Source organism: Esox lucius, chromosome 4 (genome assembly GCF_011004845.1).
Source record: "Esox lucius isolate fEsoLuc1 chromosome 4, fEsoLuc1.pri, whole genome shotgun sequence".
In the NCBI taxonomy this organism is placed as follows: domain Eukaryota; kingdom Metazoa; phylum Chordata; class Actinopteri; order Esociformes; family Esocidae; genus Esox; species Esox lucius.
In genome coordinates this window covers 14,493,989-14,511,623 of record NC_047572.1, presented here as the reverse complement: position 1 = coordinate 14,511,623, position 17,635 = coordinate 14,493,989, and the positions used below count along the sequence as shown (strand labels likewise).

General features: G+C 43.2%; 1 protein-coding gene across 1 annotated transcript in view; it reads left to right on the top strand.

Annotated features, from left to right (window-relative positions):
* The window catches only part of LOC105024434 (ephrin-B1), a 60,506-nt gene extending 46,216 nt beyond the window's left edge, over positions 1–14,290 (top strand). The window contains exons 3-5 of the mRNA XM_013133508.4: positions 4,153–4,245; positions 8,599–8,733; positions 9,634–14,290. Of these exons, the coding sequence (XP_012988962.1) occupies positions 4,153–4,245; positions 8,599–8,733; positions 9,634–10,028 (623 nt within the window). The 3' untranslated portion in view covers positions 10,029–14,290. The remainder of the gene's footprint in view (positions 1–4,152; positions 4,246–8,598; positions 8,734–9,633) is intronic.
* The last annotated feature ends 3,345 nt before the right edge of the window (positions 14,291–17,635 follow it).

The window sequence follows — 17,635 nt, the reverse complement described above, 5'->3', positions numbered from 1 at the left end:
CCTATTTAATTCAGGTTCTTCCTTTTCTTAATATTTCCAACAGAAAACCAATGTCACCTTACAATAAAAGATTTTGGGTGTCAGTGCCTTAAATTAACTTATCTGACGCAACATAATTTTCAAGTGCCATTTGTAATTTTGTGTGAGAGAATTGATCAGCGGTTTGAATACCTTTGCAAGGTACTGTATACAGTGGGGAGAACAAGTATTTGATACACCGCCGATTTTGCAGGTTTTCCCACATACAAAGCATATAAAGCATTTTTATTATATGTACTCTTCAACTGTGAGTGACAGAATCTAGAAAAAAAATCCAGAAAATCACATGGTATGATTTTTAAGTAATTAATTTGCATTTTATTGCATGACATAAGTATTTGATACATCAGAAAAGCAGAACTTAATATTTGGTACAGAAAACTTTGTTTGCAATTACAGAGATCATACGTTTCCTGTAGTTCTTGACCAGGTTTGCACACACTGCAGCAGGGATTTTGGACCACTCCTCCATACAGACCTTCTCCAGATCCTTCAGGTTTCGGGGCTGTCGCTGGGCAATAAACTTTCAGCTCCCTCCAAAGATTTTCTATTGGGTTCAGGTCTGGAGACTGGCTAGGCCACTCCAGGACTTTGAGATGCTTCTTACGGAGCCAGTCCTTAGTTGCCCTGGCTGTGTGTTTCGGGTCGTTGTCATGCTGGAAGACCCAACCACGACCCATCTTCAATGCTCTTACTGAGGGAAGGAGATTGTTGGCCAAGATCTCGCAATACATGGCCCTATCCATCCTCCCCTCAATACGGTGCAGTCGTCCTGTCCCCTTTGCAGAAAAGCATCCCCAAAGAATGATGTTTCCACCTCCATGCTTCACAGTTGGGATGGTGTTCTTGGGGTTGTACTCATCCTTCTTCTTCCTCCAAACACGGCAAGTGGAGTTTAGACCAAAAAGCTCTATTTTTGTCTCATCAGACCACATGACCTTCTCCCATTCCTCCTCTGGATCATCCAGATGGTCATTGGCAAACCTCAGACGGGCCTGGACATGTGCTGGCTTGAGCAGGGGGATCTTGCGTGCGCTGCAGGATTTTAATCCATGACGGCGTAGTGTGTTACCAATGGTTTTCTTTGAGACTGTGGTCCCAGTTCTCTTCAGGTAATTGACCAGGTCCTGCCATGTAGTTCTGGGCTGATCCCTCACTTTCCTCATGATCATTGATGCCCCACGAGGTGAGATCTTGCATGGAGCCCCAGACCGAGGGAGATTGACTGTAATCTTGAACTTCTTCCATTCTCTAATAATTGCGCCAACAGTTGTTGCCTTCTGACCAAGCTGCTTGCCTATTGCCCTGTAGCCCATCCCAGCCTTGTGCGGGTCTGCAATATTATCCCTGATGTCCTTACACAGCTCTCTGGTCTTGGCCACCGTGGAGAGGTTGAAGTCTGATTGTGTGTGGACAGGTGTCTTTTATACAGGCAACGAGTTCAAACAAGTGCAGTTAATACAGGTAATGAGTGGAGAACAGGAGGGCTTCTTAAAGAAAATCTAACAGGTCTGTGAGAGCCGGAAATCTTACTGGTTGGTAGGTGATCAAATACTTATGTCATGCAATAAAATTAATTATTTAAAAATCATACAATGTGATTTTCTGGATTTTTGTTTTAGATTCCGTCTCTCACAGTTGAAGTGTACCTATGATAAAAATGACCGACCTCTACATGCTTTGTAAGTAGGAAGACCTGCAAAATCGGCAATGTATCAAATACTTGTTCTCCCCACTGTATGTCATATTTAGCAGTTTTAGCAAAGCTCTCAGAAAAGGTAAAATTGTGCATGCTGCATTCGACGGCATTGTATGCAGTGCTCCAGTGCAGAGCACTGCAAACACTGGGAGTGTTTATAACCTTGTGATGGGGTCCTTAACTCATGGAGGTGAGTTAAGGACCCCATCTACACAATGTGCAGTTAAATGAATGACATAGATATTGGGCATTGTTTTAAATATGAACTCGTGGTGTGATGGAGTATAACAGGTAGCTTGCCAATTAATGCCCCTCCACCATCTCTATGTCTCTCCCTCTCCAAGTTGGTCACCTCCCTACCTCTATAGCTTTATATCTCCCTTGCCATCCATCTCTCGGCCCTTCACTTCCTCTGCCCTCACTCTTTCTAACTCTTTCTAACTCTTTCTCCATCTCTCCCTGTCATTAAACTGCCCTGCTGCACGCTGCTTATCATACGGGCTCAGGCAGATTTTGGGGCGGATATATGTGTGCGTGTTTGTGCGTTGGCCGAGCTAGCGAAGAGTGATGGGTTTCTATATTTATTTACTGAACCTACATACTAAATGAGGTCAGTGAGTCCGGTGGCCACGCTGTTAAACACACACATATGCACAGATGAATTCCACTGATACAGCAACATACATTCATACAGCTCTGTCATGATCCAACCAGCCCTTTTTATCCCTGACCAGTCTGGGAGGCTGCAGACAGCTGGATACCTATGGTATACTGGCCCGAAGGATGTGTGTGTGTGTGTTTGCGTGTTCATTTTGTTGTTGTGTGTGTTGGCAGTTATTGAGCAGGTGTTTGTTGTCCCAGCTCTTTGGTGATGTGTTAGTCCATGCTGTTCTCTGCTTTGTTGTTGTCCTATCTGCACCTCCTGTCTTCCCGCTCTTCGTCTGAATTTTACAGCTCTGTGCATATGTGATGGTGTGCTTGTGTGTCTGTGTCTGTGTCTGTGCTTGTGTTCGTTCCTCCTGTGTGTTATTCTCTGTTGACAGTCCAGGAAGCCCCAATTCCCCAACGTCCCGCTTCCCAAGCAGAACACGAACACGCTCTTTAATAATGGGACTATCCAGATTTGGATTAAAATCAGGGTGAGGAGAGAGGAGAGCTTGGATCTGATTACAAACTCATATAGCAGACTGTAGCTGTGTCTTTCCTGCATCAGGGAGAGTGGCCAAAATGGCCCCTTTTTCCCAACATAGTGCACTAGTTTTAATCAATGGACCCTGGTCAAAACTAGTGCTAGCGTTCAATTTCTCCATTTAAGACATGTTTAGAGGCAGAGGCAGATGAGAAATGTCTGGTTAGAGTGGATTCTGACATTGTAGACATAACAATAGCTGCTGGTAGTATGTTTATTTGAGAACTTTGTAATTCTGTTATGCTGCAGCTTGTATAGTATTTATTAATCCACCCTGTATTTATATAATTGTGTGTTAGTTTAACTTGGAATATGGAATGTAGAACAGTCATATATCTTGATGTTTACAACAAAAAAGAAGAAGAACTATTTGTATTACGTAATTGTTTAGCACTTATCAGTTAGAATCTTCAGATGTTCTGGGAATACAGTGTTCAGAATGGATTTGAACTTTGGAATTCTTTCTGCAGAATCATAACGAGGTCTCCTAAGAAACACTCAAATAAGCCATCCTGAGAATTGTTTTGTTTTGAGAAAAATTGCTGAATCAGTATGAGCCACGCAACTCTTTGTACTCTGCCTCTTATCTAAAAGCAACCCTCTAAGATCTAACTTATCATATCAACATCAGTTAGGAGAGCTCCTATGAAGTCACCCTGGAGGAACACTAGATTTGAATGACTGAGAGGGTGTGTGTGTGTGTGTGTGTGTGTTGTAAGCCTGAAGGAAGAGAACATTTAGATGACAGAAATGAGTTAACATGGGGGGGGGGGGGGGGGTTTGCTGTCCCTGAGCGGATATACAACTCAAAGCATGACGATCTCGCTCTTGCACTCTCTCTCTCTCTCTCTCTCTCTCTCTCTTTCTCTTTCTCTCCTTCAGCCAGATTATTCAGGCTGCTTTCAGCTCTATCTTCAAAGAGCTCATTTTCGTCTAACCTTGCCCTGGGAAGTTAAACCTTAGAAAAAGAGATCAGGAGGAGTAAACAGAGGAATGGTTGAATAGTGGTGAAGTCTGGAGGTTTCAGGGTTGAGGACTGTTGGCCTTAAAAAACTTTTTTCACCTCAGCAAAAACTAACAATTGTTTTATATTGTGTCTGCGAACAGTCTGAGGCTCCCGACTATTGATTACTTATTTCTGCCTTGGAATCTCTCTCGTTTCCTTTCAATATGTTTGATGATGTGTTTCTAAAACCATTCTTCTCTCTCTCTCTCTCTCTTCCAGCCACATCCAATGGCTCAGTAGAAGGCCTGGAGAACAGAGAGGGAGGAGTCTGTAGGACCAGAACCATGAAAGTGGTCATGAAGGTCGGACAAGGTAAACAAACAAACGGCTTCATAGCTTCACCCGTCAACACCATGACGCAACTATACATTCCTCCAAGCCGTACTAAAATGTCCCATGTTGTTCCATATTTACCTGCTTAGGTCTACCACATACAGTATCTCACAAAAGTGACACAAGCTTGACACCATCTGAACCAAATAAGTTTATCTTGGTCTCATCAGACCACAGGACATGGTGCCAGTAATCCATGTCTTTAGTCTGCTTGTCTTCAGCAAACTGTTTGCAGGCTTTCTTTTGCATCAACTTTAGAAGAGGCTTCCTTCTGGGACAACAGCCATGCAGACCACTTTGATGCAGTGTGCGGCGTATGGTCTGAGCACTGACAGGCTGACCCCCCACCCCTTCAACCTCTGCAGCAATGCTGGCAGCACTCATACGTCTATTTCCCAAAGACAACCTCTGGATATGACGCTGAGCATGTGTATTCAATACCAAATTTATCACACCCGCTCCCCATTCACACCTGAGACCTTGTAACACTAATGAGTCACATGACACCAGGGAGGGAAAATGGCTAATTGGGCCCAATTTGGCCATTTCACTTAGGGGTGTACTCACTTTTGTTGCCAGCGGTTTTACACATTAATGTGCTGTTGTGTTTAGTTATTTTGAGGGGACAGGAAATGTACACTGTTATACAAGCTGTACACTCACTACTTTCCATTGTAGCAAAGTGTCATTTCTTCAGTGTTGTCACATGAAAAGATATAATCAAATATTTGCTAAAATGTGAGGGGTGTACTCACCTTTGTGAGATACTGTAGCCAAGGGGACAAAAACGAGCCTCCACTTAATATTTTAGGGGCCAAATTCATGAACTTTTGATAACAACTGTTGGTTTGAAATAGCTAGTTGCTAGATTTTTTATTGGCAATCTTGGCAAAATTTGCAAGGATGCCAGGAGCCGACTGGCTGAGCAGATAATTATACCCGGTAAGTAGGCCCTTATCAGCCAATTGAAGTAGTTTATGTGGTGGGTCATGATCCAAAGTCCACCCGCATGTTCTGATTTTCAATCAGCTACATCACCACTAGACATGTGTCAAGATAATTAGCTGAGTTATTGACCCCGAATTCTTGAAATGTTTTCACGACTTGAGATTCAGTCCCTTGTGGGGTATACGTTCTCCTTTGATACATGGAGTTACTACTATTATGGTGTTGAGAAGAGGACTGCAGTCACCTTTAAAATGAAGATCAAGGTTTTTAGAAAAGGTCTTTCCTCAGCCTTTTTCAACCCTGCTGGATCCAATAGTAATAATCATAGCATATTGTAAAATATTAGGGGAAGACATTTTTATATATTTGTTAAATTCTGTTATGTTAATAACTGAAATGAAATCAATATCTATACTTTTTAATATTGATAATTACAGAAATCAATGATTAAATGGTTTACCAATTTCCCTATGGTGGAAAATGACGTGATTTACATGATGTATAACAAATGGGATCGGATGGGGGCAAACATGTTTGATTATTTATTTTGTTTCTGTATACAACTCTGTCAACCAGCATCATAGCTAATTCTACCAGGTTGGCCAAGAGAAAATCTAGCAGCTAGCCAATTCAGACCAGTGGTACACTAGTATGACCCCAAATTGTCTGCCTATCAGTTTGTATCTCAGTATGCAACCTTGAGGCTAACCATATTGGTTAACATGGTCACAATGACTCCACTAAATCATCCACTTTGACACTGCACAGACCTTAGCATCCTAGCATGCAGATATCATCATACATTATTCATATCATCTCCTAAGTGTGTGTGTGTGTGTGTGTGTGTGGAACATCTCTGTGATTACAGTAGAAGCCAAAGAGCAGTAAAAGCATAGATTCTATCCTCCCTCCTCCCTGTTCAGTCCTCCTCTATGGCAGGATGTTGCTGTGAATATTTAAAATTGCGCACACACACACACACACACACACCATCCTGCTGGCGTCCTTCCTTTCGTCTGTCTAGCGAAGGGAAATGTCAGCACATGCAGAGTAGAACTGGGTCACAAGATGAGAGAACACTCAACTGCACGTGCTCAGTCTGCCAAATGCCACTTCGGTTCAGGCCTGAGCAAATCAGATGGTCTGTAGCCTCTTATAGTCTATAACAGATAGAGAGCATATGTGTCTGCCGCTTCACACCCTCATGCTCAAACACTCTATTATGAATCAGTCACAACACTGGAGTTGAGCTGACGACCACTGGAAACCTCAATTACACTACAGCTATGAATATAAAGAGGATGGAGGAGGATGAGGAAGAGGAGAAACAGGAAAATCACAAACCAAAAAGAAACCATCCAATACAACGGTGACTAGTATGAAAGACCCTTGTTTCTCTCCGTCTCTATCTTTCCAATTCAAATTAGCTTTGTCAGCATGAATGGCATCAAAACTTACAGTAACATATAAATCATTGTAATATTAGAATATATTTCTTTATATACTGTATGTAGAAACATCATTAGGGGCCTCCTAGGCTGACCTGCGCCCATCTTTCTTAGCGCCAAGCTGTTTACCAGAGTTTAGATTATGGTTGAAAGAAATTAGCCAGCAACGACTGAGGGGGGGACATCGTCAGCAGGAATTTCCGGATCTCATATTGCTGCAGTGACCCCCCAGGTGAGTGAATGTGCCCTCATACACGATGATCCTTGTGACTTCGTGGTTGGATGAGCTGTGGCTTGGATAAATGCCTATAGGGAAGGATTGCTGCAATCTTCAAAAATGTTGGCATCCCCACTGCCAACAATTTGGGCGACCCCACAAGCTAGGACAACAGTCCTAGCCCACTTTCCAAAACCTTTTGAAATCCGACACAACTAACACGTCGGTGCCGAGGAGTAGTGCTGAAAACCACATCGATGATCGTGTTTCCTAGACTTACTCGTTAACACAAGCGGTTGGGGTTGTAGAGACATTTTCATGACTTTGTCTTTTACAGATCCTCTTATTGTAAGCAAACACTGCAGTCCCCAAGCCTTATACAAGTCAATACATGAGTGGCGTATGCTGGTGGATTAGGAAAATCCCCACAGACACAGGAAAAAGTTTCTACCACAAATAGAGCTATTTATAACAGAACATTATGATGTCAAACTGGTCTAGCAGGCAAGATATTGACTTTTACAGGACTTTTACACATGCTAAGTATGACTGACCTTTAATCTTCTCAGGATGGTGACTTTAAGTACATACACAAAATTGTCATATCTGTAGATATTTTCCAAAACCTAATTTAATATGATTTCCATATTCCTTTAGGATTGACATTGTTTTCCTCTTTCGGTTTCCAGACTTAGTTTTTTCTAACTTTTACTTAGATATTCTGCCAATGTACATTTTCTATTTAGGTAGAAATGCTAACACTCAAGTTTGTTCAGCAAATGTCTTTTGTTGTTTTCAATTTGGTGTGTTGGTAGTTTAGATGTTTGTTAGTGAACTGCAGAGCAAGCTGACCGAGGGAATCATCCTCTGAGGAGAAGTGGATTTCCCTATCTTTCTCTTTGGCTCTCTCTCCCTATATTTCTTTCTTTCTCTCATTTTCTGTCTCTCTTTATTTCTCTCTCCCTCCATCTCTCAGACTCCACATACCCATCTCTCTTGGCCAAACCAGAGTGAAAATAGAATTATAGCCCCCCCCCCCCCCCACCAACCACACCACCACACACACGCACAGCTCAAAGGAAATAATTGAAATACCAGACGCACGCACGCACGCACACACACACGCCCACGCACGGCGGTGCAGTCTTGCCCTAGGGGGAGATGCAGATAAGACATGATAGTTTAGATTGATCTGATAGTCTGGCTGTCTGCCAACCATGCTCTCAGAAACACACACACACACACACACACACCCTGTTTGTCTACACGTCCCCGGTAAAACCATCAGCAGAAAGACTAATGTTTACTTCTGAAAGACTTCAAAGACTCCGGAGCCGAGAGCATGAAATACCAACAGTTGGAGAGATGAACTGTGTTTCCTCCTGTAACGCTGTTCCATTTCCAGCTGATGGAACCTCCAACATTGACTCTTGACTGAGCTAAAGGCAGAACTATAAATAACACACCATGGCTTTTAACATATATGAATAATGAATGCCAATAAAAAGTGAATATATAACTGTCTTAACCTCATTCTGCCATGTCAGTTGTCTTCTCTCCAGACTGCTGAGTGTCTGACTTTGGGTGTGTGGATGTTTTTGCGTATGTCCGCATCTCTTCTTTGAAATGCTGTGTTTTACACAGTGTCATGTGTTTCAGACCTGCTGCTAGTGAAGCCACCAGTATCAGAGGAGATAACATCGTGTCCCTTCTTTTCAGACCCCAACACAGTGCTACCAGAGCCGGTAGTACCGGTGGAGCCAGACAGAGAAAAGGACAGCAGCCAGGGAGGAGACACCAGCCCCACTCCTGTGGACAACCAGCTGCCGGGAGCAGGAGAACCAGGCAACACTGGTGAGAACTCACCAGAACCCAACATAAGACAACAGAGCTTAACCTATGGAACTGATAGATAGTTGCAAGGGGCTGGGGGGGGGGGGGTGTAGACAGGGGGTCATGGACAGTGGGGGGGGGGGTTGGGTTTCATGGAGTGAGTGACTGTGAGAAAGATTTCTGGCAACAGCTGCATGGAATACATGGAAAACCGATTTGATTCTGCTCCGATTTCAGTCTGTCAAAGAGTTAGTCACTCTGTCTTCCAGGAACCGTCCTCCCTGGAACCCCTAGACAATGGGATAAAACAGATTCAGATGTGCATATCTCCGTTAGCCTCTCCCTTGTATAACGGTGGCCTGGACTTTGAAACTTTTCTTGCCTTTTGGCTCCTATATGTCATTTGTGTTGGGCGCTGACCACACATTACATCTTACAAGGTCATCTTGATTAAATTAAACCATCAGTAAATAAATGACATCATGTTAATAAAAGGAATTCCTTGTTTTCAGAGGCATTCGTTCAGCTATCGGGAAACAAAATTAATAAACTGTACATTTCTGAAGTTGAAATGAACAATATGTTCCCATGTAAAAAAAATAATCCCCCCTCTTTATCCTCCCCCTCCTCTCTGCCCCTCTCCTCCCCCTCCTCCTCCCTCTCCTCCCTCCTCCTCTCTGCCCTCTCCTCCTCTCCTCTGCTCTCCTCCCCCTCCTCTCTGCCCCTCTCCTCCCCCCTCCTCTCTGCCCATCTCCTCCCTCCTCCTCTCTGCCCTCTCCTCCCTCCTGCTTTCTGTCCCCTCTCCTCCCTCCTCCCCTCTCTCCGCCCCTCCTCTCTGCCCTCTCTCCCTCCTCCTCTCTGCTTTCTGCCCTCTCCTCTCCTCCTCCTGCCCCTCTCCTCCCTCCTCCCCTCCTTCCTCAGACAACAGGTCAGGGTCCGGAGGTTCCAACAGCGACAGCTTCTTGGATTCGAAGATTGCAGTGTTTTCCGCCATTGGAGCCGGCTGCATTATCTTCCTCCTCCTCATCCTCTTCCTAGTCATTCTGCTCATCAAGATGAGGAAGAGGGCCCGGAAGCACTCTCACGCACAGCCACGCCCCTCCGCAATGTCCCTCAGTACGCTGTCCAATCAGAACAAGCTGCCGGGCAGCGGGGCCACGGCAGGGACGGAACCCAGTGACATCATCATCCCGCTGCGAACGGAGAATAACTACTGCCCTCACTACGAGAAGGTGAGCGGAGACTACGGACATCCTGTATACATCGTACAGGAGATGCCCCCGCAGAGCCCGGCAAACATCTACTACAAAGTCTGAGAGAAGAGAGAACATTTGAAGGTTGAAGGAACCGAGGAGAGAATAAATGTCTTCAGAAGGAGTGGAGCAAATGACCATCTACAAAAGTATGACAGGGGAGAGGACAGGAGCCATTAAAATTATACTACAGTTTGAGTTGAAAAGAGGAGAGGAACGAGTTGATTTCTCACTGACTTGGGTTGTGTTTTATGGTGTGGACTTAGCTGGTAACGAGTCCATGTTTTTCTAGCGCCTACTGACAGACCACGGGCTGATGGAGAACCGGAACTGACAGAAACCCTGTAGGGTCGGTAGTAGGATGTCTTGCCCTTTGTCCTCCTGTTCTGACCACATGACGTCCCTCCCTCCGTTCTTAGTTCCTTATCTTCTCTGGGGGTTTACAGTCACAGCCAACTGTTGCTGTCTAGTGCATGATAGACATGTCCCGGGGAGCGTTCATTCCACCAAACAAAAGTCTTTAGTTGCAAAAAAATAAATACAAAAACAACAGTTTCCATTAGACAAATCGAAATAGGTCGTTTTCAAAATGAATCCACCCCCGGTGTGCTTTAGGAGCCCTAACAGAGCACGGTTTTAGTTTACTTTCACTACAGTATTATCACAGTTCAGAGTACTAACTTGTAGACCACCACAACACGTCACAGAGAAACATAACGATGCCCACGTGGCGCTGGACTGGGACCAGGCAAACAGACTCCTAACTGAAGCACCAGTCCGAATGCCCATGTGTCCCTTGTTTTACTATGTTTGTTGGACCAAAAATCCCCACAAGGATATTAAAACGAGGAAAAGTTGACCTCGGGGGGGGGGGGGGAGGGGGGGGGGGGGTTGGGAGCATTTTTATGAAGTTCAGTCGGGATATGATTAGGGTCAGAGGGAGTGGTCAGGGGTAAGGTTTAGGGTCAGAGTTAAGGTTAGGTTTAGGATTGGGGAATTTTGGATTGCGTGTGCGGGTTGGTTGGGGCTCTGTGCTGGGGGGTCCAGATAGCTCAGGTATCAGGCACAGTGTGTGTTCCTCTCAACTCTACAGTTGGCCTTACTGCATGGAGTATTTTTGATGGAAGATTCCCTGGACCCGGCGTCAGTCCCAAGGGCCCTTGTATTTTGTCACATGAGCGTACAGGTGCACAATAGATAGAAGTTAACATGTCACTGCTTCCTCCACTCATCAACCTCTCATCTTCCCATTGAGATGACCCAGGTCGCCGTTGTATGTGGACAGGCCCCGCGTCTGGGAGTCTGGAAGTGTGTGTGTGTGTGTGTGTGAGTGTTAGATCGGCCTGATAGGATCTGAGCCATGATCCAGGTATTTATGACATCCTTTTAGTGCTACGTGCGTTCGAAGGGGTTTGTGTCTTCTGGGGGCTGGGAGGAGATTCAACAGAGGTAGTTATGTCAACTAGCTGGAGAACCGTCACCTCTAATGAGATAAAGCACTAAAGAAGAGTGATGATGGTGGGAGACTTTTCAGGTCGGATGCCCCTGGCCTGTTGACTGTTGGCCAGGGTGTGTGTATGTGTTCTGCTGGCGGACTATTGGTCTTGGGTGTTGGCTCCTGTCAGTGGATGAGTCAGCTGAGACCGTAGCACTGCCACAATGTGACTAATCAACATGGCAGCAGACACAGACGTGCACGCCCGCAGTCCACACGTGCACTCGCCCTGATGACAATAACAGGACGACTAAGGGAAGAGGAGGGGACGAGAGGAGGTATGGTGTTGGTTAGCAGTTTTTTTTTTTTTATCTTCCTCTCCCAGTTGTGCTCTGAAAGAAAATGACTTGCTGAATATTCCACACTAAAGGTGTTCACACACTGACGAAACTGAGAGAACTGAGGGAGAGTGAGAAAGGGAGAGAACATATTCCACACTCAAGTTGTTCAGTCACTAAGGAAATTCCAGCTTCAGCTATCGCACAGAACAGGACTGTCAGGATTAGCTTCAGCGGCTGAGTGTGTGTGTGCTCGCACGTGTGTGTGTAAGTGTGTGTGTAATCTGTATTGGGCAAAGAACTCCCACTGCGTAGAGAAGGTTTGGAAATTGACAAATAGATGAATCATGGACTCTGTCTGCCAAATACCAACTAGTACCAATTTAATACAAGATATTCCATGAGAACAGACAGAGACAGATAAGGACAGATAGTGAGCAGAGTGGATCAATTAAGTAACTTTGTCTGTCTGCTGGTGTGTTTTCTAGTGAGTTCCATTCTACACCATCAAAGTGTTACCACAAAACCATTTCTCCATTGAAATCATCTGTTAGTGTTCAAAATGATGTGGCAAAAACAAATTGGAGCAAACCATGTAAATAATCGGGATGAACTCTGATTTAAGACAAATGATAATTTCACCCGAGCACGGCTCTCCTGAAACATTTAAGACTAGATTTTTGTAATGGAGATAGGTTTTTGTATATAGTTGTCTTTTTTTAAAGAAAATGTGTGTTTTGTATGAATTATTGCATTTTGTCAATGTTTGTTTGAATTTTCTTTGATTTTTTGTAAAATGAGATGTCTGGTTCAGTTCACACAGGCTGGTCATTTTAAGTGTCCAGTATTGTAACGTATCAGCTACTTCTTATTTCATCAAGCAATCCCAAATGGACCTTTAGTCCTAACCCTTACACTCTAACTCCTACACATTAGTCACTGAAGTGAAAGTCAGTACACAGGTTTAGGCATTACTACACTTCCAGTTAGCCAATCAGACAACATGGAGCTACAGGTATTAACTTATTGCTGTCCCAATCCTTTCAAATCAATTTTTGTATCCATTCAAAAGTTATTTGTAATGAATAGCTAGGTGGGTTCAGAATCATGTTCCTTGTCAGAATTGAACTGAACTTCAGTTAGTTAAAGAAGAAGAGCAGGCCCACAGTTTTGATATGGATAGTTAATAAAGACAGTGAATGGCTGTCGCTATAATGATAATAATTGAGTTGTGACAAAGGATAGTTGTCGCTCTATATAATCAAGTCCCTCTCAGATACAGCACTTAGTTATTGTGAAGACTGTGGTGTTGTCTCTGTCTCCGTGTATTACCCCGCCCCCCCCCCACACCCACCCACATCTCAAAGGACTGCTCACCAGGCTGTTGGTCTGTCACATTCAGAATTTGGCTGATTTCTACTCTTGTTCAAGCCACACAGTTTTATGTTCCGTGTGCATGTGGATAACTTGTTGACTTTGTTTCTCTCATAACCGTATGTTTATTTTTGCCATTAACTTCGCCGCTTCCCAACGTATTCCTGTCGCCACCAGCTACCATGATAAACTTCCACAAGTTTGGAAATCACATATTGAGAAATAAATTTTTTCCCATGGAAATCATTTGTGGGATGTCGTTTTTTTTCTCTTCCAGAGTACAGAGTCTCCTCTTCTGCTGCCACCACGCTGGCTTCTCTAACACACAGACACACACACACACACACACAGACACACACACACACACACACAGACACACAGACACACACACACACACACTCACTGGGATGAAGGGTGGACAGATGGGTCTGTTCTGACACATTAGTCAGATCTGAGACACACACAGGCTTCACACACACCGCACGCCCACGCTTGATTTGTATTTTTGAGGAGGGCCAGCCCTGTCTGCTACGCCTCCCTGCATATTAAGTCATCCTCATATCAACCCTCTCTGCCCCGCTGTCCTCCACAATTACCGTCTTCCACAGTTTATTAAATCGGATTGGTTGCACTCTGCATTTCCACTGCAATTGCATGAAATGACAGCTTGTGTTCTCCACTGTTGAAGGACAGATTCCAGGCACTTTGTGTGCGGGTGTGCTTGTGTGTATGTCAGTTTGTGTGTGGGTGTGGGGGTGTGCGCGCATGTGTGTTCCCTGGGTCTGTGAAAGCAGAGACGGCATGACATGTTATTTAGGTGATTGGGTCTTTTCTACTCTCAGTATGTTATTTTGTGACTGCTCTAGTTGCCATTGCTGTGGGAGGTACAGAAACCGACAAATGGATGGGTCAACATTCCTAAATCACCTTTTAGTTAAATGAGAGGAGATCCTCAGGGAAAGTTACGCACATCTATCAAATGGCAGTTAACCACAGTGCCACAGTTCTGTACACACTGGTGGTTGCACACTGCTGGGCAATATTCTGATCTTAATCAACACCTCCCATCGTTGTTAATATAGTTTTATCTCTGCTCAGGCCACTCCTAGTTCTTATTGTTTGAAGAAGTTATTTGCAAAAATGTATTGTACATTTTTACAATAAACTTTTTTTACGTATTTTACTGTATTTTATGTAATGTGCTTTAGATTTTTACAGATTGTAGGGGCTGCTGACCACACATTTTTTAACCTGCTCTTTTAAACTCTCCTATACACTCACTTCACTGTTAATGTAATGTTTTTATTGTCTTTGACTATGTATGCTGCTTTTTTGACCAGGGCTGTTTAAAAAAGAGGTTCAAATAACAATATGACTTCCCTTTTTAAATAAAGGAGGCCTTTTTTTAAACAAATCTGTTACCCAAAAATTATTTCTATCGAAAAAATAAAACGACTACATTGGAATTAATTAATTAGTTGGCATTAATTCCCTCGTAAGTTTCATGTCTGATGAAACAAAAATGAGCACAAATCCAACTGATATTACATCTAATACAATTTTTTCCGCCTGATAGAAATAACATCATTCTCAATGCACTGTAATAGAGAAATCAATAAGCTCTATTGATATGAGATTGGTCAATTAATCTGTTTTGTGTATATATATCATTGGGAAACATGAAAACAATAACATGGCAGGAAACTAAAGTATATCACCTGAACAACTTTACCTCAGTGACATTTACGAAACATCACGCTATGGGTACATGAGTAAAGGATGATGCAACGAGATGTGTAAAATGTCACCTTTGGGCATTATATAATGTTTTTATTATGTAACAGGTTTTCTCTAATGAAGCAGGAAGGTTGTGGTATATGGCCAATATTCCATGGATAATAGCAGGTTTTAGGAATTATGTATCGTTGAGTGCCTGAATTCTGCATTTAGCCATGGTCCTGTATATTGCTAATATAATACAAACCCCTGATGTGACTTACTGCTATTATAAACAAGTTATCAACGCAACTATTACAGTGAAAAATTATGTGATGTCATACCTATGCTATACAGTCTCTTAAAAAACTTCTGGTTTTAATCCTGAATGCTGATGGGTTGATAAATGAGACCGTATACCAAATGTCAGATGTTACACATTTGACATTTGTAATGCTAAAGTAATGCTAAGATTTTACACATCACTTTGTACTGCTCTAATTGCGTTGGTAAATGGTTTATATGAGCAGTAAGGCACCTCAGAGGTTTTTGATACATTAACAATATCCCACAGCTAAGTGCTGTGTCCAGGCACTCTGCAATTCGTTGTGCCTAAGAACCAAATTTAACCATGGTATATTAGGCATACATCAAACCCCCTTGTACCTTATTGCTTAAATATACCACAGCTTTTAGCCAATCAACACTCAGGATTTGGCCTACCTGTTTTAGTTTGAATATACTAACTGGACAGTTTATTAGGTATACTTATGTACTAATGGGGAGGACATATTTTTACCTGCAATCACTTCCAAGTGCAACGCGGTGTACGTTCAGAGATGCTCCCTTCTTCGAACCACTGTTGTTAAGAGCATTTGTGACCTTTCTGTCAGCTTGAGTCTATTCATTCTCTCCTGTCCTAACACTCACTGGTTGTTTTTTGTCGATTGCGCCATTCATCTTTCAATTCTAGACACTGTAGTGCATAGAAACTTCAGGAGGTCAGGTGTTTATTAAATGCTGGAAACACTACATCTGGCACCAACCGTCAAAGTTGCTTAGATCAAGTGTCTTCCCCATTCTATTGTTGGGTCGAACACCTACTAAACCTCTTGACCATGTCTGCATGCTTTATGGATTCAATTGCAGCCACATCATTGGCTGTTTAGCTATTTGTGTTAAAAAGCAGTTGTACCTAATAAAGTGGCCCGTGAGGGTAGCTACTATCTGACAGTAGGCCTGATAATCAGTAGTCCTGATAAACGCAGATTTTTAACAACCAATTTCCTAGTTACCTTCATTGATAGCTTACATTGCGTATGATCCCACTCACGCTAATGCCTTTAATTAGTTTAGGTACCTTAATTTACTTCCTTTGTAAACTCAGCGACGGGTGTGTGGTTTATGATAAGGATCATAACAGTTGTGTCAGATGTGTAAGCTAATTGAATTGGTATGGAGCGAAGCACAGACAAGGCAGTTGGGCACACGCAACACTAGAGTATATCATCATTGCTGCAACAGACCAGGCTGAACTGTTCTCCCTCTTATTATTCTATATACACTAATCTTCCAGCATACTATGGATTTAATATGGGTTGACGAAATACATGTGGAAATATTAAGAATGAATCAAACCGCCATTTATTTTTATTTTTTATTTAAGGGCTCTAGACTTGTTGCTGTTACGCAGGCCTCCCTTGGAGGTCTGGAGAATGTTGTTTTAGCCAAAACAGTTTGAATGGACCCCAAATTAGATCCTGAATTTCAAGAACCCTCCCCCACATTCCCGTTGGTGTTTTGTGTTAGGTTCCGTACCGTTTTCAGACTGTGTAGGACACAGTTTGGAGTCAATCAATCAATCAATCAATTCCAAGTTTGTAACATTGCAGAATATGGAAAACGTGGATGACTGAATTGTGTTTTGCCAGAAGTGTGCTTTATGCACAAAGTCAGCATACATTGGAATATTTTGATATAAGGCTGTATGGGGAAAAAATGGGTAATTCGGTCATTGAGTATCCAGAAGTGGGTTTTTTTCTGTGTATCCTGCAACCAGAGGGAGAGGGCGTCAAGTGCCTCAGGACGAAAGCGGTTTCCTGCTTTGCTGTCTGAAACAGAGCTCCACTGAAAGGGGAGATTACTGTGGTTGTGAAGTGTTGAGAACAACAGAAGATGAGGATCCCCAGAGTCATCGATGTCCTCCGCTCGATACAACGTACACCTGGCGGAAAGCACGTCTGCCATTTTGAGTTTTTATGTAGGGATTTTTCCAGATAAAGTAATGCTAAGATTGGTAAGTTCTCCAGTGAGAGCTCCGGTTCCTAAGCCACTACGGTGTTTTAGTCGTCATGAATTTGTCATACGCTGAGGCAGAGGGGAGAGTAGAGGGTGATGGGCAAAGGGTGGGGGAGAGGATTAAGCCAGTACAGCCACAAACAGCTTGTGCTTCAGTAAGGTTGGCTTCTCCGAGTTTATTGCTATGGTCATTAACTCTACCACACAGATGGAACTGAAATCCCGCAAGATTGATTTTATAGTTAAAGTTTTTATGTGTCGGAGATTTTAGTGTTAAAGAATTAAAGGGGTTTTGATAGGAATGGTTCCATCCTCTCGGGCCAGTGGCCTAGTGTACATGTGTGAGCACCAAACATTTGTGTGTGTTACGTGCGTAAGAAATTCTGACCTGAAATGACAGCAATATGTACAGTGAGGCAGCCGGATCTGCTGGTCTTTTGGTGGATAAAGAAAATACGAAGTTTTGCATTGCTACCACACACGTGAGTAGGTCTATTTTTTGTCATAGA